General features: G+C 35.1%; 4 protein-coding genes and 1 pseudogene across 4 annotated transcripts; 2 read left to right on the top strand and 3 right to left on the bottom strand.

The window, feature by feature from the left end:
- The first annotated feature begins 154 nt into the window (after positions 1–154).
- Positions 155–1,650, top strand: LOC17888840 (probable disease resistance protein RPP1). Its single transcript, XM_006296198.2, has 2 exons — positions 155–630; positions 870–1,650. Exons 1-2 carry the CDS (start codon positions 155–157, stop codon positions 1,648–1,650), a joined length of 1,257 nt encoding a protein of 418 aa, XP_006296260.2.
- A 368-nt stretch (positions 1,651–2,018) lies between these two features.
- LOC17889729 lies at positions 2,019–5,353 on the bottom strand. The gene is made up of 8 exons (XM_006293898.2): positions 5,184–5,353; positions 4,944–5,100; positions 4,728–4,813; positions 4,363–4,475; positions 4,044–4,109; positions 3,419–3,528; positions 3,279–3,344; positions 2,019–3,115 (listed from the first exon to the last, which is right to left on the bottom strand). Exons 1-8 carry the CDS (start codon positions 5,276–5,278, stop codon positions 2,186–2,188), a joined length of 1,623 nt encoding a protein of 540 aa, XP_006293960.1. The 5' UTR covers positions 5,279–5,353; the 3' UTR covers positions 2,019–2,185.
- An 11,855-nt stretch (positions 5,354–17,208) lies between these two features.
- On the top strand, positions 17,209–18,998 carry LOC17889943 (protein RMD5 homolog). The gene is made up of 2 exons (XM_006294333.2): positions 17,209–17,331; positions 17,577–18,998. Exon 2 carries the CDS (start codon positions 17,631–17,633, stop codon positions 18,786–18,788), a length of 1,158 nt encoding a protein of 385 aa, XP_006294395.1. The 5' UTR covers positions 17,209–17,331; positions 17,577–17,630; the 3' UTR covers positions 18,789–18,998.
- Positions 18,999–19,774: 776 nt separating this feature from the next.
- On the bottom strand, positions 19,775–22,314 carry LOC17890206 (cytochrome b5 domain-containing protein RLF). Its single transcript, XM_006294919.2, has 6 exons — positions 22,216–22,314; positions 22,066–22,118; positions 21,209–21,277; positions 20,749–20,830; positions 20,331–20,652; positions 19,775–20,246 (listed from the first exon to the last, which is right to left on the bottom strand). The coding sequence occupies exons 4-6, from the start codon at positions 20,785–20,787 to the stop codon at positions 19,966–19,968; spliced, it is 642 nt and encodes a 213-aa protein (XP_006294981.1). The 5' UTR covers positions 20,788–20,830; positions 21,209–21,277; positions 22,066–22,118; positions 22,216–22,314; the 3' UTR covers positions 19,775–19,965.
- Positions 22,315–23,124: 810 nt separating this feature from the next.
- LOC17888346 lies at positions 23,125–26,168 on the bottom strand (annotated as a pseudogene).

Genomic DNA, 26,168 nt, shown 5'->3' on the forward strand with positions numbered 1-26,168 from the left:
AGCCATTTTTTCCTGGAAAGTGAAAAAATAGAATAGGAAGAAAATGCGAGGAACTTAACCGGAAAGAGTTTTGGGCAAGGCTACACCACTCCTAACAAGACCACTTATTTATGTTACCTCTCGATCATCAAGACAAGAGAACCAAACCAATCAAATGTCTGAAACTGAAGTTACCCTTCAAAAGTTCGATGTCTTTCTGAGTTTCAATGGAGACGATACTGGTCGTAACTTCATCAGTTTTCTCTTCACAGAATTGATAAAAAAGAATGTTAAAATTCCACCCTTCAAATATGACCGGCAGATATCTCCGGAGCTCGAACGCATATCGCCTGAGCTCGAACGGGCCATTGGGGGTTCTAGATTCGCCGTCGTTGTCGTCTCTGAGAATTACTCTGCTTCTCCTTGGTGTCTGGAAGAGCTTGTGAAGGTTATGGAATTCGTAAGAGAGGGTTCGATCACCGTGATACCCGTCTTTTACGACGTGGATCCGTGCCATGTGAGGAGGCAGATTGGGAAAGTCGCTGAACACTTCAAGATGCATGAGGGTAGAGAAGACCATGAGAAGGTGCTTTTTTGGAGGCAAGCATTGAAAGATTTGGGGAATGTCTCCGGCATCTGTTCATCTAAATGGTAAAATTTCAGAACTTTTTACAAGTTTTACTATTACATAAAGTTATATTGAACTCGTGAACTATCAGCAGCATAAATTTATATTTGAACTTGTTTATCTACGAATTAATATTATATCTTTGAAAGTAACGGCTCTATACATATATCAAAATCTTCGATGATAAAATTCGAGTTTTACTAAAAAAAAATTATTAATTCGATTCTAAAGTTTCGATTTTTTTTTTTTTTTGGGTCTTTAGGGAAGATGACTCAAAGATAGTAGACAAAATTACTGAGCTGATATCAAAAAATCTGATGATTGATACAACAAGAATTAATGGGAGTGACCTTCAGGGGATTTATGCACACATGAAAGCTTTTAACCGATTATTGAATTTGAGCTCTAAGAAAAGTGTAAGAGTGATTGGGATTTGGGAGAGAGGAAGCAAGAAAAGATCGGTTTTAGCTAAATTTGTTTATCAGAACATTCATCAACACTTTGAAAGCCATTTTTTCCTGGAAAGTGAGAAAATGGTTTATAAGGATCGTCACATGTTGCATCTCTTTGAAGAGAGGATGAGTCAATTAAGAGTCAAGAACAAAAAGGTTTTGCTTGTGGCTGACGACATCAAAAAGCTTGAACAGTTCGATGCTCTTGCAGATAATTTCAACAATTTTGGTCCGGGGAGTATAGTTATCATCACTACACAAGACAAGCAGGTGCTTTCCTCTTCAGGCATAAATCTTGTTTATGAAGTAGAGTTTCAGAGATTCTTGGAAGTTCATGGACATTTCAGGCAATTAGCCTTCAAAGAGAAAGACATTTCTGCTGCGTTCGATTTGTCTTTGTATAGGGCAACAAATCTTGCAAATGAATGTTTTGGTTATCTACGTGGTGGATCACAAGATCTGGTTCGCCGGAATCAGTTTATAAAGCAAAGTCCCATTATTTTTTCAGCAGTAGCTACTTGTTTTTTCTCTCCTTCATGTTTTGGGTACTTTTATTTTGCTTCCCTTTTGTGTACTAAGGCTCTTTTGTAATTGGTTTCAGTTCTTGGTAATATAAAATGGTCTCTCTTTTGAAAAGAAACAAAAGAGGTTAAAGAATGACAAAGAAAAGTATAAGACTTCAAATTTCGAACCTAAAATGACTTCTTTTTTTTGTTAACAAACTTCAATAAGATTGGCTTAAATAAGCCAACTGGAGGGACAATTGTTTACAAACTTGACCAAATACGGAAGGGCACGCACATTGCGGGCCAAACTATACGTTTTTACATTTGCATTTCTTGCAATAAGAGATAGAGAAAAAAATGAGAACCTAAAATGACTAACATGGGAAAAGCATGAAATCTCTGATCTTCTTTTCCTCACTGTCACTGAGTTTGAGAGTTTTGCGTCCACTTAGCTTAGATCAAAGATCGAATACAACATATATACAAGCAACATTTCCAAAACAACTGGTACATATGTATATACAAGCAACATTTCCAAAATAACCGGTACATATCTAACGTTATCTACAACCAAAGTAGCCCAACATAGTCCTCATAGATGTTACGCAGACACAAACTAACTATTTCTCATCGAAAAAGAAATGTAAAGTAGACTGCGTCTCTTTAGGTTTCTTAACGTTAGACTTTCCCTTTCCTTGCTTCCTTCCGCATCTCCCACTGCTTGTAACATCTTGCAACCTCTCACAATGTTTCAGTGGCTTTTCTTGAGCTGAGAATACATCATAGTCTCGCTTTGTCCCCGTCTTTTTTGCAGACTTCTCGCAAAACTCTAAGCCACCTAGCATCGTGTTTGCCCCGGTCTTTTCTGCAGACTTCTCGCTAAACTCTAAGCCACCTTGCATCGTGTTTGCCCCAGTCTTTTCTGCAGACTTCTCGATAAACTCTAAGCCACCTAGCATCGTGTTTGGCCCAGTATTTTCTGCAGACTTCTCGCTAAACTCTAAGCCACCTTCCTTTGTGGTCTCGTCACTTAAAGCTGCTTTCTGGTTTTCATTTCCTGGTTTATTATCTTCAACAGCCTCGTGTGGCTGATTCAATTCCTCATTTGTGGTAAACTGATGATGGCCTTGCGTCTCGGGTTCCTCTTTCGGGATTATAGGGAGATCAAGGTTGTGGGATCCAACTGGTAGGTTGTCATTGCTTGCACTTGTTTCTTTAGTAAGACCAGTCTTTATGGATTTCTTTTCTCCATTTCTATCCTCCTCAACTTCATCCTTTACACGTCCGGGATGAAATGCAACAAATGGTTCTGCTTTCACAGTCTTTGGAAAATCCAGATTTCTGGTTTCATTCGATACATCTTTCTCCTCGCCTAATTCTTCAATTTTCTTAATGCTGTCAGGAAATACAGCCCCATCATGACCTTCAACCGTAGGTTCCTCTTTCAAACCACCTGTGATATCTGTTGATGCGGTTTCTTTGTCTGTTTTGGGATGCTTTGTTGAGAAAAACTTCGAGATCAAGCTATTTTGTGAAGCCTTAAGCGTTATCTGCAAGTGGCATAATCCGTATTTATAAATGACGATAAGCGTACAGATTGAAACAATACAGAATGGAGAGAGTTCCAAGATATGATCCTGACAATAACATGACTTGAAATGCAATTATCGACCTTTAGTTGTACACTAACAAAGGGAATCTGGTTAACAGTACCTGTTGAATACATTCTGGTCCATCAAACGTTGGTTTACCAATTGCAGAGGTTACTGGATACCATACCTGAAAGTTCATCTTAAGTATGTGAAAAAGGAAAGAACATTATAACATAGAAGCCAGAAACAAAGTAAACTCACCAAATCCGATTTCTCATATGGTGAAAGTAACGGCTGCAGTTTTGTCGTCGATGGATCATCTAGCCATGTGTCGACAGAATCCTTGTCACCAAGAATTACTGGCATTCTGTCTTACGTGAAAAATAAACGAATCTCACATGTCAACTAAATTAACAAAACTTTCTCCAACAGAATCTTATAATGTGAACTTTGAATAAGAAACGCAACAGTCCTTATTAGTCTAAGACCAACTATTATTACATTGAATCAGGATTGATCCAACTATTATTAATACATTGCATAAACAGCCTTTACTTATTTTTCCTTTTATACCAGTCCCTTTAGCAGTTTAGCAGCAGTTCAAGATTCTTTTGCAGCAAGACTCGTAACTACAAAAGTATCTTTTCTAAAGAAGCTTATCAAATTAGACGTAACAAGAAAACAGAAACAATTCAATACTAGTATGATACTTGAAGTTCATATCTTTCTTAATATACGAACACAAGTTTCAGAGGTTCCACGGAGGATAAATAATTCCCAACTTCATATGCTATGTGCTACTGAGAATCTTTAGTGGATATGAATTAAGAAATATATCTCATTTAAGAAAAAGCCTTCCAAGATAGCTAGTGTATTCATTACTTACCATGGAGCCAATGGAGGGATGAAGAGGAAGCAGTTGTCAAAATCGTGAAGGTGTAAAGTGTCTCACCTGCAACAAAAATAGTAACATTTACTTAGAGTCAAAGCATCTGAGAAATTTTAGCTACCAAAAAGGGCCTTAACCAAAGAAGATCAAACCAACAGGTCTTTAAAGTGCTACTTCACTTTTCTAATACACATAACTCAAAACTTTTCAAACATCTGTGAAAAAAAAGGATATTGAAAGTCTAAGAAATGTTTCAGGATCAGCTTCAAAAAGAATAGCAACAGAGTTTGGAATAAAACAAGATAGAATGCTTCACCTCCCGAGTTCTGCCAAGAATCAAAAAGAGCAGCAAATACGAGTGGCCTCCCGTCCTCGAAATGGATATAGTAGGGTTGCTTTTTTGAACCTTCCTTTTTCCACTCATAGAACCTTCAAAATGAATCTAACTCTAAGTTCTTTTGAATACTTTAAATACACATCGAAAGATAGTAACAGAACAATTGCTTTTGAAAGAATGCTCACAAAAAACAGAACTCAATAACAAAACATTAACCTTAAAGATTGATTACACAAAGTCAAACATTGCTGATCAGAATTAAAACATTTCTTTTTGTAATTTGGGAATTAAGACATAGATTGAACATAAATGATAGAATACTGAAAAGAGAAGATAATAGATACCCATCAACTGCAACAAGGCACCTATTCTTGGGAAGCAATCGACGAAAAGAAGCTTTCTCCGCTACCGATTCAGACCGAGCATTAAACTACAAATTCACATAAACAAGCACATCTTCACTATATAGTCATCAATCAAAGAAGCAGGTGCAATAAACTTCTTTGACAATCAAATTTTGCAACTCAAAACAAAACCCACCAAAGAAGTAAAAGTGATACCATTTTGAAAAAGTCAGGCTTATCAGTTTTCTTAGTGAAACCTGGGACTAATCCCCACTTCATACAATGAACAACAACACCATCACCAACTACTTCATTGTCTCTTCTTAAAACAGGCATATAGGAACCAGGGGCAACATTGTAAGATGGACGATAACTGATTAACAACAAAAAGGAACGATTTTTAGAGAGTTCAGAGGCTTAAAAATTGAAACTTGTAACTGAGAAAAGAGAAAAGACCGGTCGGTGTGAAGGAATCGGGTTTGAACGCCGTGGCGGTGAGAAGCTCTTGGGACATCGTCTGGTCTTAAAGTACAGCGAGTCCTACCGCACATCTTTACTGGTTTTGGTCGGAAGATGTAAAACCCTAATATGACCGCTTGAGTGAAAGTGTGAAACTGAAGGATTTGGTTAAAAGATCACCGGAGAGAAGATTAAGTCTTTCACTGTGGTTAACCGACCGATGATGACTCGACCTTCGTGTGTTTTTTTGTTTTTTTACTTCTGAAACGTAATTAAACCAAACCGAACCAAATTTTTGGTTTTTGATTTGGTTTCGGTTACTAAAGGTAAACCGATCGGAAGCTTTGTAACTGAAATCGGTTATCAGTGAATTTTTGGTTCGGTTTACGCGAACCGGACAATTAACTGAAGAAAAACAAAATCCCTGTGTAATTAGTCGCTGTCAATTTTTTTTTTTTTTTTGTAAAAGGGTTTTCAATTAAAAACTTATGCCATATGGGCTTACATATTTCCGGATTATGCCCATACTAAAACCTAATAAGGCCCAATCCATTACATTAAACCAAACTAAACCAAACTAAATACAAAACCGATCCGGTTTCACAAAACCGAAATTACCGGTATCTGTCAAAACCCTAATCTACAATCGCAAAACACGATGTAGACGCCGTCCAAAGACTGCAGATGCACGCCGGAACATGACCTCCGATGTGCTTGGACGACGCGGATTGAACGGAGTAGGTGATCCAGGATCAGTATGCCTCTCCACCACCGTAGAGAAGATTTGAGGAAGAGGAAGAAATCGATCTGTTTTTCCGTCGAGAAGGCTTCGGGCTCCGTCGTGATATTGAAGGCGGTAGGGAGTAGATCTAGGTTCCATCGACAGTGGCTTAGCTTCATGCGGCCGGAGTCAATCTCCCCCATCAAGCGGCGGCCACAAGAAACCTCCAGGATCGCTAGATCCTAGATCTAACCGTCTTCTCTCTCAGTCTTCACCGTGAAGTCTTCCTCTTCCACTCTGCGCCGCTACACCATCGAAGAGCTCGTCGACGGTGACTCGCAGAAGCTTTCCCTCTCCCCTTCTCCCTTGATTTTGTTTAGTTTGTGAAGCCGAGAAGAAGCAATAGATTGCGGATGAAGCGCCATGGACCATGGGTTCCTCATCGACGCCGGAATCGCCAGAGGAACCTTTCACTTGGTGCAAGAGATTTTGATCAGAAGAAGAGAAATGGAGGAGAGAGCAGCGAGTAGATCTCACGCGTCCTTCTCTCTCTAAAAAGTTTTTTCTTCGTGAGGCATCATGCTATCATTTTTTTTGGATCTTCACTCAATTCATCTTCCTTGCATTTCTTCTTTTTCTTCGATGGTCGGATCTCCTCTTCGCATCAGCCATCGTTTAACTTTTTCTGGATTTAGGATTACTCGCGTGGCTATGTTGAAGTTTTCATTCATACAAAAACGTTTACGAATTTATTTAAAATGGGCTTGACATGTTACTAGGCTTCTATTATTTTCCAGCGGCACAAAAACCAAATTAACCTCTTTCAGAACAATTTTTAAATTCCGAATTAACCAATTAACCGATCCGAACCGAGTCGATTAACCAAATAAACTCTCGATTAACCAAACTAAGAGGCTAGTGGAAATAGAGTATTTTTATATACACCTTTGAAGTACATTTTTTCTAAAAATCTATTTTGGGTTATAACCTTTTATTATTTGGTGAATTAGCTCAATATTCATTATCAAAAAAACAATTAAGAATATAGCACCATAACATTGAAAATAAAGAGAATAACCATTTCACGATGTGAAATGACCAAATGGGGTAAATCGTGAACTACACACACAACTACAAAAGAGTGTTATTATTTTTTAATTATTTAATTTTATTTATTTAAATAAATAACTCTTACCCCATTACCTTTTTATTGTGATATATCTTTTCATCAAAATTAACTTTTAATTTGAAATTTATCTTAAAAAGTTAGTAATATTTTTTCTGCATTCGACATAGCTTAAATTTTTAAAATCGGATGTTGAAAACTATAAATGGTGAATAGTGTTAATAATAAGAACATGTTATACTATATATGATTACTATACTATTTTCGATACTATACTATTTATGTACTATAGTAGTGGCGGTTGCGGTGGAGGTGAGAATGATGATGGCGATGAGGGTGGCGGTTGATAGTGATAATGACAGTATTGGCGACGCTGGCAATAACGATAATAGTAGTGATACTTATACGTCATGGTGGTGGTTACAATGATGAATAGTACTGGTAACAAAGAAAACAATGTTCTATATAGAAACACATCATATAAAATTATATGATTATAAACTATTTTTACTAATATAATGGTAGTGATGGATGTAGTTGTAACCGTGGTTGTAGCAATGGTGGTGATGTGATGGTGATGAATATTATTGTGATGACCATGGTGACATTAGTTGTGGTTACGGTAACATAGACAACATGACCGATCGAATTAAAGGCACACCGAAAAACTGCTACACCCTAAAAGATACAACACATGCAACTTAACAATCGAATTAAGCGTACACCAAAAAAAATTATTATACCCTAATGGATGCAATATTGGCAACCCAAGCAACTAAATTAAACGCACACACAAAAAGAAAAAATGCTATACCCTAATGGATACAACATAGGCAACCCAAGCAACCGAGTTAATTGCAGAAAACATAAATATATAACATATAAGTATTTCTAATTATAATATATTTTTGTAAACATGTAATATACATAAATTTGAAATTTAAAATGCTAGTAAAAAATGGAATAGAAGCGGAATAGAAGGTGATTAAATTGTTTCGCCGTTTATCACTCATTGAAGTCTTTAATGAGTAACGGGGGTAAAGAGAAATAGAAGTGAGATATAAAGAAAAATATAGTTTTAATATTTTTTATAAATAGGAAAACTTAGGTTCATGCAGCAAGTGGGTTAAGCAAAAGAAATTGGGGAGAGTGGGCAATACACACATATGAAAGGAGGGTAATTTTGTATATAATATAGAAAATACACAGAATATTACCTTTTAGATGTTAGTATGGTCATTGGGTGAATTATAATTTTTTTTGAAGGTTATAGATGCCAAAATCATTTTATTTTATAATATTTGCATAATTAAACACTTACTAATTGAATAAATAACAAAACTTACAAGTAAATTTAGTAACTAAATATCAAGTAAATATAAATATTATATATATTAAAACTTTTAATAGCTTTAAATATTATAATATTTAATTTAATCTTTATAGAATGTTTAAAATATTAAAAAAACTTAAAATCTACAAAAAAAATAAAGTATTATTAATATTCTAACTTTAAAATATTGAAAATATAATAATATTGTACGTAAATATGATTGAACGGTTTTGAGTTTACAAAAATATGATTATAGATTTCTTACGAGTTATCTATATTTAAATTCTTTTAACGGTTAAGTTAAAATATAATTTTTTACTTACAACAAAATTATCATGCGGTGTACCGCGGGTTGACCACATATATCTTTGAATATATTTATAATACAAATTTATAGAATTATATAAAATAAAAAAGAAATAAACACATATAATAACTAGACTATATAAACCAATTAAGAAAATGACCAATCAAACAAATATATTAAATTATTGACTTGTTGTGTACTACCGGGTAAATCCTAGTTTTAATTTTGTTTTGCATAAAATTTATGGAAAAAGCTTAAAAAATTCGCCAACTATTTAATTTAAGACAACAAAAAGAAACAATTTTGGGTGAATTAAATGAAAATACACAAAGGACTTGTTAATTGAGCGTGCATCAAATAACAACAAGAATAATTAAATTTGGAGAAAATAACACGCAGACCCACTTTGTGAGAAAGTCTTTGCGAGCAGACCCACTTTGAAGTTATAGTGTACTTTTGTTCTTCTTAAGTTGTGTTGGCCTCAAAATAAATGACAATTCTGCCCTCTGTCTTAGTTTTAGTAGAGTTGAATTGTAACTAAATCAAAAATAACAAGGGCCGTAGGATGGAAACTAGATGATTAGATCCTATGGCTTATATTAAGTTTTGTTTTAATCGGGACTTCATGGATTTAAAGCAATTTTCAAGTTAACAATTCGTTTATTTGTGGATAAGGAAATGCTAAACTGAGTTTAGGGTTTTGGACAGTCTTCTATAAACATGGATGCGCAGGTAAGGGTTTGTGGATAGTTCTTTGTGTTTTGAAACTTGTGGGTTGATAATTGTTGCTGATAAATTTTGTTGCTGTCGCGCAGGATGAACTCCCTCGTTATTGTGTGGTTGTTTCAGGGAAGTGGTGTTTTACCGACAAACACGTTTACGCAGAAGGATGAAGCTTTCCTTGATGAAATAGCAGCAGCAGAGCATGGTAGGAAAAATGAAGCAGAGGTAAAGGGGAGGGTAACCGAAGATGAAACAGATATGGGTGAAAACCAAGAGAATGATAAATGCGAGAAAGAAGAAGATAGTTGGATTGAAGACATGTTGAACGAAGTGAATGTTGAAGAAAAGGATGTTTATGTGACACCAAGACAGTATGACACTTAATTCTGGGGAAATTTCATAAGTGATAACTATGGGCGAGTAGATGTTGTGGAGGTAATGTGTAATACACATTCTTGTTTTGACCATACTGTGATATTGAATGGTGGAGTCCCAGTAAAGTCTGAGGATAAGCCGCCAGTAGTTGGTGGAGACCACAATGGTGTGAATGAAGGGGGAGTAATGAATGGGTATGTGCCTAGAGTTTATTCTCAAAGCGCCACTGGACAACCAGGTGTATCTAGGTGGACAAATGAGCATGGGTACAATGGAATCAATGCAGCATGTGGAAGCAGGTCAGTTCCAAATGTTGATGAACGGAAGCTTGAAGATATTGACGACGAGGAGTTCGATATACCTCCTTTGTTTGATGATACTGAGTATGAAAGGGAAGATATACCAGATCTTGATCATCTCTCTCTCTTCTTCTCTCATCTTCTCTTTATTTATCTAACAACAAATAAAACTCTTCACAATTTTAAAAAATATTAGGATCAGAGATTTTTTTCACCCGCGCCTACTCCGGTAAAGAAGTCGATCGGTTTCAATTGGCGGAATTATGTGTTGCATCTCTGATAGACAAAATCTGATGGACCAAATTCGTTGGACCAGATCTGGCGGACCAGTTTCGATGGACCAAACCTTTCCATTTTGATTAATTAATCTTGTCCATCATCCAAATCTTTTGAAACCACAAGTGATTCACCAGATGATGAAACTGGCATTTTTGAGAAGGTTTTGGTCAAAGTGGCAGAAACATAATTTTGATTTATGAAAGTGGCATAACAAACAATATTCCCTTACGAATATGTTCCATTTTACATAGACAACCACAAAGAAGGAATCGTTTTTTCTACAATGTTTGGGCCAACGTTGTGACTAGAGGATTCTTGCATGTGAATTAAAGGGTTGTGGATACTGCAAGATTAGGAGAGCAAACTTGGAGCACACATACCCTATAGAAACAAGGAACAATTATTTGAAGAAAACAAACTCCAAGGCCATTGCATCTGTGTACAAAATCAAAGTATTGTGACCCAACCAAAGGCCCTGCATCTTTGGATTTGTAGCAGATGGTTCTTGAGGATCTGAGGATGTCAGCATCTTATAGTAAGTGCTGGAGAACTAAAGGGAACGCTGAGGAAGATTTATTTGGACTGGAAGACGACTCTTATGACAGTTGGCTAAATATTTGTAAACCAATCAAGAACAACCTTGACTATTCTCTTCTCAGTCGCAGCAAGCTTCTCATCTAGCAAGCGAGACAAAACCCCCAAATCAACATTAGAGGATGACGGAGGCTGTGGGTTGTTGTGTGGTTGGTGATCCTTTGTCTTTGTATCTATTTCTTTTGTGCTTGGATAGACTATGCCATAAAATTGAGCTAGTGATTGCTTCAAAGGAGTGGAAAACAATTAGCTTGTCTCGCGGAGGTCCCAAGTTGTCTCACAACTGTTTCGTAGATGACCTCATTTTGTTTGTAAAAGCTTCTGTTGAAAGAGTAAGGATAATTCGGAAGGTGTTGGAGAAGTTTTGCGCGGCTTTAGGCCAGAAAGTGGGCTTGGAGAAGTCGAATTTTTTTTTCTCTCACAATATTCATAGGGATCTGGCCAAGATTATAAGTGAATAGAGTTGGATACAAGTAATCTAGGATCTTGGTAAGTACTTGGGACTGCCAATCTTATAGAGAAGAATTAGTAAGGATACTTTTGGAGAGATCATCCAGAGGGTTAATTCACGGTTATCAGGTTGGAAAGGTCCCTTTCTATGTCTCGCAAGGAGACTAACTCTTCCCAAAGCAATGATGTCATCTCTTTCAGTTCACTCTATGAGCACGATTAGGTTACAGTCCTCACGTTAGAGACTTTGGATCGGATTTCACGGTCGTTTCTTTGGGGTAGTACAGTTGAAAAACATAAACAACACTTGGTTGCCTGGGATCGGGTGTTCGCGCCTAAGATGAAGGGGGGAGGGGTTTGGGCATTAGATCAGCACGATGTATGAATAAGGCTCTTCTAGGAAAAGTGGGATGGCGTTTACTTAATGATAAGTAGAACCTTTGGGCTCGAGTCTTGCGGCACAAGTATAAGGTGGGGGAGGTTAAGGACCGATCTTGATTACAAGTCAAGAGCAATTGGTCCTCGACTTGACGGATTATAGGTATGGGTTTGAGGAAAATGTTTTACATGGGCTGAGTTGGGTCATAGGCAATGGTAAAGTGGTTAAATTGTGGAAGGATAAGTGGTTACTGAACAAGCTTTTGGTAGATATATGCATCGGTGATATTCCGGATCTTTAGGTCGACCTTTATACTCCTGATTTATGGAGGGAGGGTAAAGGTTGGGAATTGATTCGCGTTAGCCTTTTCCTTTTGCTGAATACGCGTTTGCATCTTAGGGAAGTGATTCTTGATACGGTGACTGATCCTGCGGATAGGCTGTCTTGGAATGAGACATCGGATGGCGATCAGGTGGTGCATCAGGTGATCATGACGGATGTTGAGAGACATCGGCGTCACCTTACAAATACATGCTGGTGAAGAGTTTGTAAGAGTGGTGAGGAGACGATTGTTCATGTGCTTAGAGATTTCTCGGGGGAGTGTGGCGCCGCCTAGTCCTAAGAAGGAATATCTGGCTGTTTTTTGTACAACCCTTATTGGAATGGCTCTATTTCAACTTAGGGCACGAGTCTGGTTTGCTTGGTAACGTGGGCCATAAATTTTGCAATGGCTGTTTAGTGAGGGTGGAAGTGGAGGTGTGGTAATTTTTTTTATACTAATTGTAAATGTAGAGATTGTGTGCGTTTTCTCCAAGAGCTAGCCAAAGAAAGATGCAAGGGATTGCAAGAAAAGAAGGATTGGTTAAGTGGATCCCTCCTGGTGATGCTTGGATAAAACTCAACACGGATGGAGCTTCACATGGTAATCCTAGGCTGGCTAATTTAGTTGGAGCTCTACAGGATAGTAATGTGATTCGGAAAGGAGGCTTTGCCCTAAACATAGGTATTTGTTTGGTTTCGTTGGCGAAACTATGGAGAGTCTACTATGGACTTGTTATTGCTTGGGAGCGGAGGTTTAGGCGCCTTGAGTTGGAAATAGATTCGGAAATGGTGTTTGGGTTCTTAACGACAGGGATTAAGGATGTGCATCCCTTTTCTTTCCTAGTACGTTTGTGCTACGGCTTTCTATCAAAAGAATGGATAGTCCAAATCTCTCACGTGTATAGGGAAGCTAACTGTCTTGCCGATGGATTAGCTAACTATGCCTTTTCTCTTCCGTTCGGTCTTCATACTTTCGACACCCGGCCGGAGTTCGTGAATCAGATAGTTTTAGATGATATCAGCGGGGTTGGAAGGTCCGTGCATGTTCGCTTGTAGTTTTTATTTTATTTTTAGTTTGTAATTCTTTGAGGGTCTCCCACAAAAAAAAGTAGTGAAAGTGTGAAACTAGAGGATTTGATTAATCGATCGCCGGAGAGAAGACAAGTCTTTCCATGCGGTTTTGCCCAAAATGGTTACCCTAATGATGTCTCAAAGTTAATGCTTTTCTCTCGAGAAAAAACTAGAAAATGCTTAATTTATACTTTTTTGAATGTTTACACCTGTATTTTTTTTTTGAAGAAAAATATATATACTAATTAACATTTGTAATTTAATTCTTAAAAAAAAATTATTTTTATATTCATACTCACATTGGCAAAACAAAAATAAAATTCTAATTTTATCTTTACCATCTGAATTAATTATTGATGTTTAAATCATGTGACAATAATTTCTAATTTTATTTGATGAAAACTAAATTTGAAGTCAAAAGTAAAATTTGGCTCCCACTCGTAACATGAGCTATCAAACTTGAGTTGAAGTAAATATTCTGATTTGATGTAATATGATATATTAATCTTACCAAAATCATTGACTAATGAAAATTTTGTAGTAGATGTTGCAGTATGATGTCCATTAAGTAAATTTTAATTTAATATAATTGATAACTATAATTATTAGTGATTATATTTAATTAAATTATGGAAATATATATACAATATATCAACACACATTCTTGATCTTCACTCTCTTGATCACTCTCGAAGGTTAAACTTGTTTCGCTCAACTCTTGTAACACCAATGTCTTCTCTTGGCTTCTAGAGTCTTCTTGACCTGCCAAAGGAGAATTCGTACCTAGGGAAATAGTACGTTCAAGACTCATTTTGGTGAAAGCTTTAGCAAGCTCTTCCTCGGCAATGAGTTCATATCCGTTGTGATGGAGTAAGGGGTAGTACAGACCAGTTGACGATATTTAGCTCTAGTGAACTCACAATATCCTGTATAGCTAAGTTAAATCTCTTTCTAAATTATTTAGACATTGAACGTCTCATGGGACCTTCTGGGACGACTGGTACATGATCTGGTTCAGCGGGTTGGACAGTTGAATCAATGAGCGCATCAAAGCTCATAATTTTAAGAAAATAATCATCTCTTATGTCCTTAAGACCATCTCCAATGCACAATTCTATTTTTAACTCTAAAATAAAGTAGAGATTCTATCCATGGACTTTAAAACCATGGTCCCTCGAATCCTTGCCATTTCACTACTCTGGCGAGAACCATGGCTTTGGTTATTTCTTTAATGTCTCAGAGTCTCATGAACGTGTCAACTTTTTCATCCATGTACTTCTTCGAAGGTGATAGGTCGAGCAATCTTGATCTCACATGTGCAAATCGCTTCTTAGCGTTTGTTTGAAAGCTCTCATAGGTCTTTTCTCGATGTTTCTTTCCATCCATTAATACATTGGGGAATGCTTTTGTTTGTAATCCTTTAAATTTTGGGGTCTGTTAATCCTTATCCTTGTACTCGATTTGATTTGAATGAATGAAATCATGTGTTTGTCCTGAGAAAGAAAAAGATTCTCTCCAATTCCCAGCTCTAGTTTTTACTCTAAAAATTATTATTCTTAAATGGATTCTATTTTTAATTAATTATTTTATTTATAAAACTTACAATTATGCCCCATATCTTTTATTCTTTTTGCAAACTTTCATAAATCATTAATATTATTTAAACTGAACATTCATTAAATTAAACTACATTATATCATTTTAAATATTAGATTTTAGTTTAAACATCACCATTAGTAAATCTTTCTCACAAATGATCAATTAACGCATTTCAAAGTAAGAAATGAGCTTCTTTATCTTCGATTTTTCTAAATCGACCAAATAAATTTTGGAACAAGATATTATCATTATCTGTAGTCTCAATTTGTAGACGTGGAGCTTCTCTTCCAACTTCATTTGGTGCACTGAGATCACATTTATTATCTAAACGGTAGGCCAACTTTTCTACTTCCAATGCATGCAATCTAAGCCACCGAGCATTCATGGAATTTCACGCTTTTCACCAATTTAAAGAAGTCTGGAAACATCATTAGGTAACACCAAATTTAAGACTTCACAGATGAGGTAACACCAAACCTCATTTGAAAATAACACCAAATTTAAGTCTTCACAAATGAGGTAAACCAGTAAACTTTTTATTATACTAATGAACCAGAAGCCAAACAGTAATAATGGTGACCATTTCCAATAGTTAGAATTTTATAAGAGATTCTTAACAAATTCTTAGTATAAATTTTGCTTTTATCAAAGTTAAAAACTTGAATAAGAGTTTTTAAATTTTGTTCCTCCAATGGTTAGAACCCCTAGTTTTTATCGTCGAAGGCTAAATCAAATGAAATTTCTGATTCGGTTGATTTGGTCGGAGTTTTGGCTTCTTTGTCCATGAATTTGATCATGTTTCTTTGTTTTTTTTTTTAAGTTTTAATGGGGAAACTTCGACAGATACACATACAAGCTCCCACTGATTCTTTTCACCAATGAAGCAAGGTGATTTATGATTTGGAACCAACATAGTTTGCATGTGAATGTTTGTATCCAAATTTGAAAGCTTAAATATTAGTATATTTTAGTTCTGATTTCTCTTCTTTGCTCATTTCTTATCTGTAGTGAGGAAAATGGTTTAATGTTCTCTGTTTCGTTTGTTTAGATTTAGTGGCCGATTGGTAGGATACTTTAAGACTTTAAATATTTTTAAAGTCTTTAAAGTAATTAATTTGCCAATCAACATTTTTGGCTTTTATTTTGTTTTAAAGCATTGAAATTCACTTTTATTTTTCATTCTTTGTTTTCTCATTTTTTTAAAAGCGTCAAAAACCTGACTTTAAATCTAATCAATTAAAAATATTTATTTTTCACATCCCCATTACATTTAAAACATTTCCACAAGTTTATACATATATTAAATATATATTTTATTTTTATAAATTAATTATTCTTATTTTTTTCTTCTTCTTTTAAGATCCATTTCAATAATAATAATTTTTATAAATTCATTTTTAACATAATTTATATTTATTATTAATATAAAATAATAATAATAATAAAAATAACAGCTACATCTTTAATAGTGGTTCATTACCAATCATATTTTAACAGTAAAAGTTTCTACAGCCAAAACATATACAGCCAAAACATATACTGCTAAATTCTCTGCTGCTAAAATTTTAAAGTCAAAGTCTCTACAGCCAAAAGTAACAGTCGTTACCAATCGGAGCCTTAGATTTAGGTAAAGGCTTAACTATTGTATTGATTCTCAAAACACCTTTTTTGGTAATAAATGATTGTTAGCTGCAAGCCTGCAACGATCTCAGAGTTTGAGAGTTTCAGTCATGGATTCATATAGTCAGTCTTCAAGCTTAACACATACCAAATCAGTCTGAGTAAGAGAGTTTTATTGTTTTGGTTTGTATGAACTCTCAGTTTTTTAAAATAAATGAATCATTGAGTTTATTTATTCAAAACTGAACCACTTGTGAATGGTAGTAAAACAGAATCAGTAAATGGCTTTGAGTTTAACTTAGGAATGCATTGATTTCTCTGTGAAAGCTTTGTGTTAGTTGCTTTGGTTTCAGCAGCCGAGTCTCTCTTGAGCGTTGCTAAATATATGTTACAATTTCAGGGTTTTGACTAAGTTGAGGTCACTAAGTTGTTAGTTTGTTTCCTATTTTCTATGTTGCTGCGTTAGTGGACGTTATAAGGCTTTTATATAAAACCATCTATTGCTTTTAATGAAGTACTCAGACTTTTCTAAACACATTGAGAGCGAAGCTTCTAATCGTTGGCCGTCTGAGTATAATTTAACCTTCCTGAGTTTTCTCTTTTCTTTGTTGTGGTTTTGGTTTGGATTGGATTTGATGTGTTTTTTTTGTTATTGTTTGGGTTATAAAAAAAAAGCTTATGAATACACAAGTGTGAGTCAACGTAACTAATGCATAATAAGTAACAGTTTTCCATTATTATTATGCATTAATAATATAAAGATTTGTTTCCGGAAACAAATCTTAACAAGTTAGATTTGCCTTGGAACACGTCTTTGAAAACCTCATGCTCAAAACAAAATCATCTTCCTTATAAATAACGAATTTTTTTATGGTTTTGCTTCGTTCCTCTTTCAATGGCTTTTGGTTTCTGAGGAAGGCGAGTTCGAAATTCTCAGTCTCCTTTACGGTACTCCACATCTTCCTATTTAGCTTACCAATTGATTTCTCATTTATTCTGTGATTGAGGATTCTTGTCTTGTGAATTTGATGAATCTGTAATCTAATCTAATGATCTGCTTACTTATTTACTATTAGGGCAAAAAAAAAAATTGCAAAATTTAAATGAGAATTAGATTCGTATTGTGTTTTGTAATGACCAATTAAGATGTTATAATCAGTTTGATCATTAGTTAATTTAATGTTTTTATGCAGTTTTGGATGAGTTGTGTTCTCTGGAACAGTTTGGTAGTAAACATTTAGGAAGGAATGGATCCGACAGCTGTCGTGAAAGATGCTTTTGATCGAGTTACTAAGAAACAGAAGCTGTATCACTCTGTATCGCTAGATGTTATCGACCTAGTTTGTGAAGGAATCCAAGATACGTTGAGGCGAATCCAATTAGAGGAAGATGGGGTAGAACCTGAATTGGTTCTTGCTGAGTTGAGGCGTAAGCTTGATGCTATTTACCCTATTATCCAGCTTAAGAAATCACACAAGGAAACCAAAGGGAGTCTTAGCAAGTTGGTGAAAGTTTTGGAGACTTGTTATCATCCTGACATATCTCTAGCCTGTAGAACCATTGGTTTCGATATCGCTTTGGTGAATAAGATACTTATCCAGCATTGTTACCGAGAAGGGCTCTTCGAGGTTGGTGATTGCCTGGTCAAGGAGGCTGGAGGTGAGGAAGAAGCTGAGGTTAGATCTCAGTCATTTGAAATCAAGGAGATTATCGAGTCAATGAAGCTGAGGAACATTGAGCCTGCAATGAGATGGATCTCTGCCAACAGTGGAAAGCTGAAGGAAATGGGTTCGAAGCTGGAGTTTAATGTCGTAACTTTGAAGTACTGTGATATGTTGAGAGAAGGAAAGCGTGATGATGCTATGAAGTATGCGAGAACCCATTTCCCGCGATACGGCTCACTCCATGTACGAGAGATACAAAAGCTTATGACTTGTCAGATATGGATTGGAGAACTTGACAAGAGTCCTTACGCAGAGATTGTATCTCCATCATGTTGGGACAAGGTAACCAAAGAGCTACTCAGGGAATACTACCATCTCCATGATCAGCCATCAAAATCCCCGTTGGCAGTCGCTTTATCCGCAGGTTTAGAGAGCTTACCGACACTTTTAAAGCTGGTAGATGTAATGGCTTTGAAGAAAGAAGAATGGGAAGCCATGGAGCATCTCCCGGTACCTTTGGAGCTGGGGAAAGAGTATCAGTATCACTCGGTTTTTGTTTGTTCAGTGAGCAGAGATGAGAGCAGCAAAGAAAACCCGCCAATGATGATGATGCCTTGCCGTCATGTTATTAGCAAGAAGTCAATGACGAGACTCAGCAAGAACTGTAGTGACCGCAGATTCAAATGCCCTTATTGCCCTGCAACGACTTCATCCCAAGCATGCAGACAATTATTCTTTTGAAAAGATTTGGTGATTTTGCTCAGATATTTCATGACTTGTTCAGCTCAATAAGTAGATGTGGAAAAAAGACACTTCACAATCTGTTACAAGATCTTGTTCTCTCTTAAGTTAGAACAATCCATAATCTATGTCGCAGTTTGTAGTTGCTTATTCTTTTTTATTTTTCACCTGAATCCGAGAAGATAACAAGTGAATGATTCATGATTGGGATCTGTGTTTGTTTTGGGATGTTGTAGTTAAAGATAATTTGAATGTTAAAAAGGAAAGTTTAAAGCAAAAAATCCAGTAAAGATTCAACTTGAGAGTTAAAGTGATGCAAGAAGAGCAAAGAACATTGTAGTAGTGAATGGAGTTTAACAGGCTCAGGAAAATTGAATGTGGCTTAAGGTTAACAGTGACAAAGAACAATCAAGGACACTATATTCTTAAAACTAAGCAATTGAAGTTTGGAAGCTAAAGTACTCTGGCTGAGACGATACAGGAACTAAGTACCAACCAAATGATTTTTGGATGAAAACGCAACAGTAAGTTGTTGTACACTTACATCTTTACTCAAATATAATTCACAAAATAACAGATTTGAGCAATGGTGATCAATGATATCATCACAGAGTGTAAAGTTAAGATTTTTTGGTTTGTAATATAATAATACTTGATTAAAATCATGAATCCAGACACAAGATCCCAAAATCTGAGAAAATATCTGTTTCTCAGAGGTTTAACTTGGAAGATTGACTATAGAAAGCAGGATATAACACCAGAAAAGATGAACTCTTCCTAGTATCAGCAAGTTTCTGAACAAGCCAATAATATTATTTTAAAAAAGGAACCTAAACCACAACTTTGGGGAAGAAGAAGATCTAAGAAATAGAAGATAGATTCATCATGTTACTTTAATTCTCTGCATACTTCACATATAAACCAAAACTGAAACAAAACAAAGTCTAAATTACAAATCAGAAAGGTTAATCACATATCTTGATAAATGATTCTGTGGAAGCTTTGAATATATTGACATCAATGAGTTGTAACAAAAGTCTAATACATAGTACATACATATATAGTGATCAGCGTTTTCATTTGAAGAATCAGAATGTAAACACTATTTAAAATTTTATTGACTTGTAAATACCTCTACACGAGTATATGATCATCTCAGCCTTTTAGCAAATAGCAATTAGGCTTCTTGTTTCTTCATTTTGGTCTCGTCCAAAACTCCAACAAGGCATTTCTCAAGTAAGATATCAAAATTGACCCAAGCATGGTATTTGTTGAACAAGAGCGTACCGTCTCTCCCAACCGCTTTCATTAGCATATCGACACCTCCAGGATGAAAGTTCATATAAGGTGATATGTTGTACACACGACCTTTCAAAACAGTCCACATAGAATCTCTTGATCTGTGCTTCTTTACTTCATCCATTGGAATAAGCCTCTTGTTTGACTCTCCCTTCAGTCCTGCAAACACACATAGCCGCTTCATGTATGTAATACATCAAAAATGTGGTTTAGGAAAAGACGACTAAAGAGAGATTTGCGTACGGGCAAGATCAGGATGTGTTCGTGTAAGTTTCATCCAATCCATTTGGCTATAACCCTTTTCAAAGGGAACTTTGGTACGAGTTACAGGCTTTCTAGCGGGAGATTTGAAAGTCTCAGATGATTCATTGGACGGCTTTTTCGAAGATGAATCAATCACCGTGAAAGACAAAGAACCTATTTTCTCTTCCTTTGGAGGAAGAGACTTATCTTTCCAAATAAGACCATTGCTTGGTTGATCTAATCCATCGTCAAGGGTAATACTTCCCACATTTGATGCAAGTTCTTTTGCCTCAAGAGCAACTTCACTATCTGGTCCCGCAACCTTTCAAGATGGAGCAAACCAAGAATCAAATCATAAATTCTAAAACTTTCATGTTTGTATAAACTGAAATCCTCAAGAAAATGGGTGGAAACTTACCTTTGAGAATGTGAATTCATCATCTCTAGTAGTATCCATCTTGAGCTAAAACTGAGCTTGGAACAATTAGTTTCAAAACAATCTGCAACCAATTTTTAGAACAATTTGTATCAGTTAAAAAAGAACTAACTAAGAGGAAGAAGACGAATATCTAAACAAGACTCATCATCTATTTCACTTCTCTGGTAACTTTACAAATCAAAGACAATAATTAGAGACAAAACAAAGTCTAAAGATGCCAAAGTTAGGGACTTTAGGTCAAAATCTAATAGCTAAACCCGTTCCAACCTTGGTTCTGTTTTTTTTTATCATTTTTTTTTTCAAATTAAGACAACAACACACGTGAGTTAAAATTAAAAGCAGTCTTAACTTAAGGTATTACTTGCTTAAACCAAGTAAAATCTGAGACGTAATTCTTTTACCAAACATGCTTTAAAGAAGCCAAAGGAAATAATAATACCTCTTGTCTAATAGATGTAATGATCTCTTCTGAATAATCTTGTTTGGAGAACACCTTTACAGCCACATCCTGCATTGACATAATTTCAGATCATCAATAAATGTCTGAGATAAATGAACAAAGAAAGCTGTAGAATTGGTTATTGAACTAACTTGGTTTTATTGATTTCCCAACTTAGGTATTTATAAGAACATAAGACCTGATAAACCTTATCTCCCTAAAACAATGATCTCTAAACCTTATCACAATAGGAATATAAATCATAATAACGATATGCCTTTATCACTAATTGCCTTGGGCTTCACGGATCCACTTCAATAATGGACTCACGGTCCATAATAGTTGGTCCGCAAGATACACATCTTGCTCCCCAAGATATCTTCAATAAAAGTCATATCTAGATTCAGCATACATCAAAGGAGCAGTGTTGAAAGATGACAACTCTCTTGAACCAAATGAACCAAGTACTTTTTTCCAAATTTCGATTTTTTTTTCTCAAGCACAAAGCCTTATGATGGCAAAGAATCTCAAAGGATCTTTCTTTACCCTCCAAATCCAGTGTCACAGATCCATAAATCTCTCAAGCAGCTTCTCTATCACACAATTCATCTACTTAACTAACAAACGAGAAACAAAGTGCCAGCTTTCTTAAGACAAAACAAAAACTTCAGCTCAATCTAGAGATAACTTAAGCAGAGCCAAGCTTCAACTATACCAAGCTCCCACTATATCCAAGAACAGAACCTTCTACTCTACCATCGTGTTCCAAATCATACAAAAGAGTACAAAGTAAATTATTTGCAAGAACAGCTAGATCTATACTAATACCAAAAACAATCACGGGTACGAAGATTGACCTTCAACGAAGACGATAACGGGTACTAAACCAAACTGCTTCTCTCTCTTTCTCCTGCTCAAAAGATGGGATTTTTATCAAAATCAGATTCATGGAGACAGCTCAAAACGAAAATTTTCAAAAACCCAATTATCTCAGATGAGACTTATACCTGGGAGATGAAGCTTTAGCCTTGGCGATTGAGATGAAGCTCAAAAATTTGTGAGATGAAGCTTTAGCCTTCGTCGATTGAGAAGAGAAAACTGAGATTGAGTTTCTCAATTTGGAAAATCAACCTAAAACCGATGGCGTTTTAAAAATTTTAAGTTAATAAAAATATTTTGGGCGAGCTCGTTTTAAGCCCGTTAATATTGTACAGTCCTGCTCGTTTTAAATTCGAAATATATTTTTTTAAAGAAGACAGGGCTTTAACCCGAAAATATTAAGACGAGCCGGGCCAACCCTGTAAATCTAAGCACATTTTAACAACTCTAGTTATGCAAATATGCTGCGGTGTCCAAAGAAGAGTGGGAAAAACAAAGTAAGATATGGCCAACTTCATTTCACCCCCCAACCTAGTAAGTTTCATATCTTTCTGTTAGATTTTGGTTTCTTGGATTTTTTTTGTAACTAAAAGACTCTACATTACTTTTCTTGTCTTTTAATTATTTAAACTTTAGTCGTTCTGAAGTAATCCTACTTCTTGATGATTTCTATTAGTGATCTTATATGCACTTTTATAGCAATATATTTCTTCATTTATAGTACAACAGTCAATTATTTTTTACTTTTGCATTTGGTAATAACAGCAATATAGAAGGCATCGGTGGGTTCAGCGAAGAGGACACACAATCAATCTGCAAATTCATGAGAATTGTTATTGAAATGGCAGTATCTGGTCATAAAGCAGTAAGTATTTTCTATTAATCTACATAACGTTGATTTGAAGTTTTAGACAATAGACCAGGCTCTCCTATTCATATATTTCCATTATTAACATATCATTTGCTTTTCTTTAGTGCCTCAATCCTTTTTTTCTTGGTAGTAAGATTTACCATGGTTTCATTACATAGAAATGATTTCAACTAAGAATCTCGACGTGGGTTCTCTGCCATTCCCTCGCAGTTTCATCCCTAACCCATATATGAAAAACTATATCTCCATTCGGTTCATTCACAATTCCATCTAAGAAGTCAGAGTCGTTCACCAAGGCAATTTTCCCATTGTAAATCACAAAATTCCAATATGTACTAATATGTAGATCAGGAAATTCAATGACGGTAAACTCTTCAGACCTCACATCAAACTTCATTACCAGAGGTTCGTGACTAGTGGACCGAGCTCCATAGTACAAAATCCCTCCTTTACATAGTCCTTGAGTTTCTGGTTGATGATCCTTCGTACATGTGATCCGTCTCCAAGAAGAAGAAGGTTCTTCACCCAATTCCACAGTCAAGACTTGATAATCATAAGCTCTGAGTGATGGTTCAATGTTATGTAACATCGTCACACATAAGACCTTGAACACTTTGGTGGCTTCATCGTATCCTAGAAAACTTGTTACGACAGCGTCCTTATGCGCTTGGATATCCGGTAAAGTCTGAAACTTTTTCGTACCCGGATTGCAAATCGCAACCTTAGTTTGTAACCGAAGACAGATCATACCTCTGATGGGCTGAGAAATATGAGAATTTGTTGAATCAAGAGAAATACGCAACTGTTGTTGACCGAACGACAACAATGGTTTCTCCTCTTGATAAACATAGTGAAACAACACCTCACTGGTAGGTGGGCCAGGGAGACATCTTTGCTCTCGAGTAACAGAGTGAAACCACAACATATCAGGTTCGGGTGGCTAGGATGCAACTCGGTCGACCAGGAACAACACTCGAGGCCTTGTTATCGATGGGTAAAGATATCTAAAATCTTCAGAGCGGATAAAAGATGCCCATTCCTTCAAGTTTCTCCACTTTTTTCATCCGGTTACTAGGATTGTTTATTAGTTTATATATGTTAGGATTCCAAATTGTAATCAAATTATGTAATGTTATTATTGTTATTATTAAAAGTATACTATTATCATTGGCTATAGTAGTATTTTCATAGAACTTACAAACGTGAGACAAAACGGTAAAAGAACAATAAACAAAACCAAATATGATAAAAGATTGATCGCAACAAAAATAAAGCAATGAGGCAATTGCAAATCCAAATCCTTTGCCGCCTCTGTTTTCTGTTACCGACTATTTAAAGGTTTTTAAAAAGGTTTTCATTTTAATATTGTGTAATTAATACGTCCAAACTAATTATTTTGTTTTCTTGTTACTAAACTAGCAGAGAGATCATTTGGTACCAAGAGCATGACTTGGAAGGTTTTGTTTTTACATGACATATACTTATGATCCACTTGTCTTGAGTTTCATCGTACACGTTTTAACAGTTTAATCCTTCAAATAAAACTAAAAATCAAACGTCAAAATATAAATAACACCTTATATAGTTTTCTCACATTTTTTTTTTTTGGGAATTCTCTTAAATACCACAAAAATGGGTATTTTTTTTTTCTCCAAAAATATCATTATGAAGTTTATTTTCCAAAAATACCACTAGATTACAATTTTTTCCAAAAATACCACAAAACTAAAACTTAAATTTTAACATTCAAAACTAAATTCTAAATCCTAAACACTACATATTACCCTTAAAAACTATACCCTAAATGATAATACAATAATAAAAAAATTAAAAAAAAAAAAATCATCGCGAAAAAATATTTGTCGATATATTATTCAATTTGACCATTTTTATAGTAGAAGAAGAAATATACGTAAAAATTATAAAACATTTGCATACATAAAAAATATATACTCATATTTTTTTTTTTACTGACCACCCCAAAACGGATTGAGTCGTAAAAAATTTATTCATAACTCTCTTTACAATATTACCGTGATTTTAACAAACTAACCCGTGAAAACCGTAATTTACATAGTTTGATAAATAATATAGTTTCTCGGTAAAACTTAGTTCGTATGATTTTTTTTTAATCAATCTTTGATTAATAAATTTTGTATAAACCACCAAATTTTGATTTAGTCATCTAATTTAGGATCCGTAATTCACAAAAAGTTAATAACTTTTCCATATAATTTGAAATCATATTTCTGTGAGATTTTTATTACAAAGTATTTAATTGTAAAACTTAAGTGGTGTGTATCATGTTCTAACCCATTACAAAAATATCAATTAAATTTAATATATAATTTAACCCATTGCAAAATTATCAGTTATTTTATATATTAATAATATTTGAACCTTATAAAATGTAACAACCAATCCCGTGGGACCCTCTGCCATATGGCACACCTCGCCACATGGCAGCTACAAGCGCTGCAGCACATCGACCCTAACCTCTCGCTTGTAGCTGCAATATATAAATTTTGTGATTTTGTATTATAGAATGATTGAGTACGATATTCAAATTTATAATTAACGAAATACATTTGTTTAGTAACTACCAAGCAGTATAAATTGTCATCTTGTATCCAATTTTAATAATTTTTAATACATTTTCAAATAAAAAGTGATGTTATATTGTTAATTTTTTTTTTATCTAGGTACACTTTTAAATCACCCTAAAAATATCTTTTTTTTTTGGTAGAATAAAAATATCTTGTTTATTATATCATCTGAACTTAAAATATCTCGTTAAAATATTAGTGCTAATTTACTAATTTAAACCATACACTACAAACAAATTTACATGTTAAAACTTAAAACATACATTTTGGTAGTTACAGAACCGTTGTTGGTGAACGAGTATTGAAAATCATAGGTTAAGTTACAACTATCTATGAATTTTGGGTTTTACTTCTGATATGAAATTTGCCAAAAAAAATTCCATATACTTGAACATAGTTTCATCAAAAGTAAAAAGACAGCAATAACATAGACGACATGAGCATGTATATGTATACCTTCGTCTTGATGAGTAGGAGCAACTTGTTGAATAGGATCTTGTGGGTTATAGACACAAGGATGGCTATCAGTAGAGCCCATATTATCGTGAGAATTGCTTTGTTGGTTTCCGATTACTTGAGTCAAGGCCGAGACCATAACACGCAT

Source organism: Capsella rubella, unplaced genomic scaffold (assembly GCF_000375325.1).
Source record: "Capsella rubella cultivar Monte Gargano unplaced genomic scaffold, Caprub1_0 scaffold_4, whole genome shotgun sequence".
Classification (NCBI taxonomy): domain Eukaryota; kingdom Viridiplantae; phylum Streptophyta; class Magnoliopsida; order Brassicales; family Brassicaceae; genus Capsella; species Capsella rubella.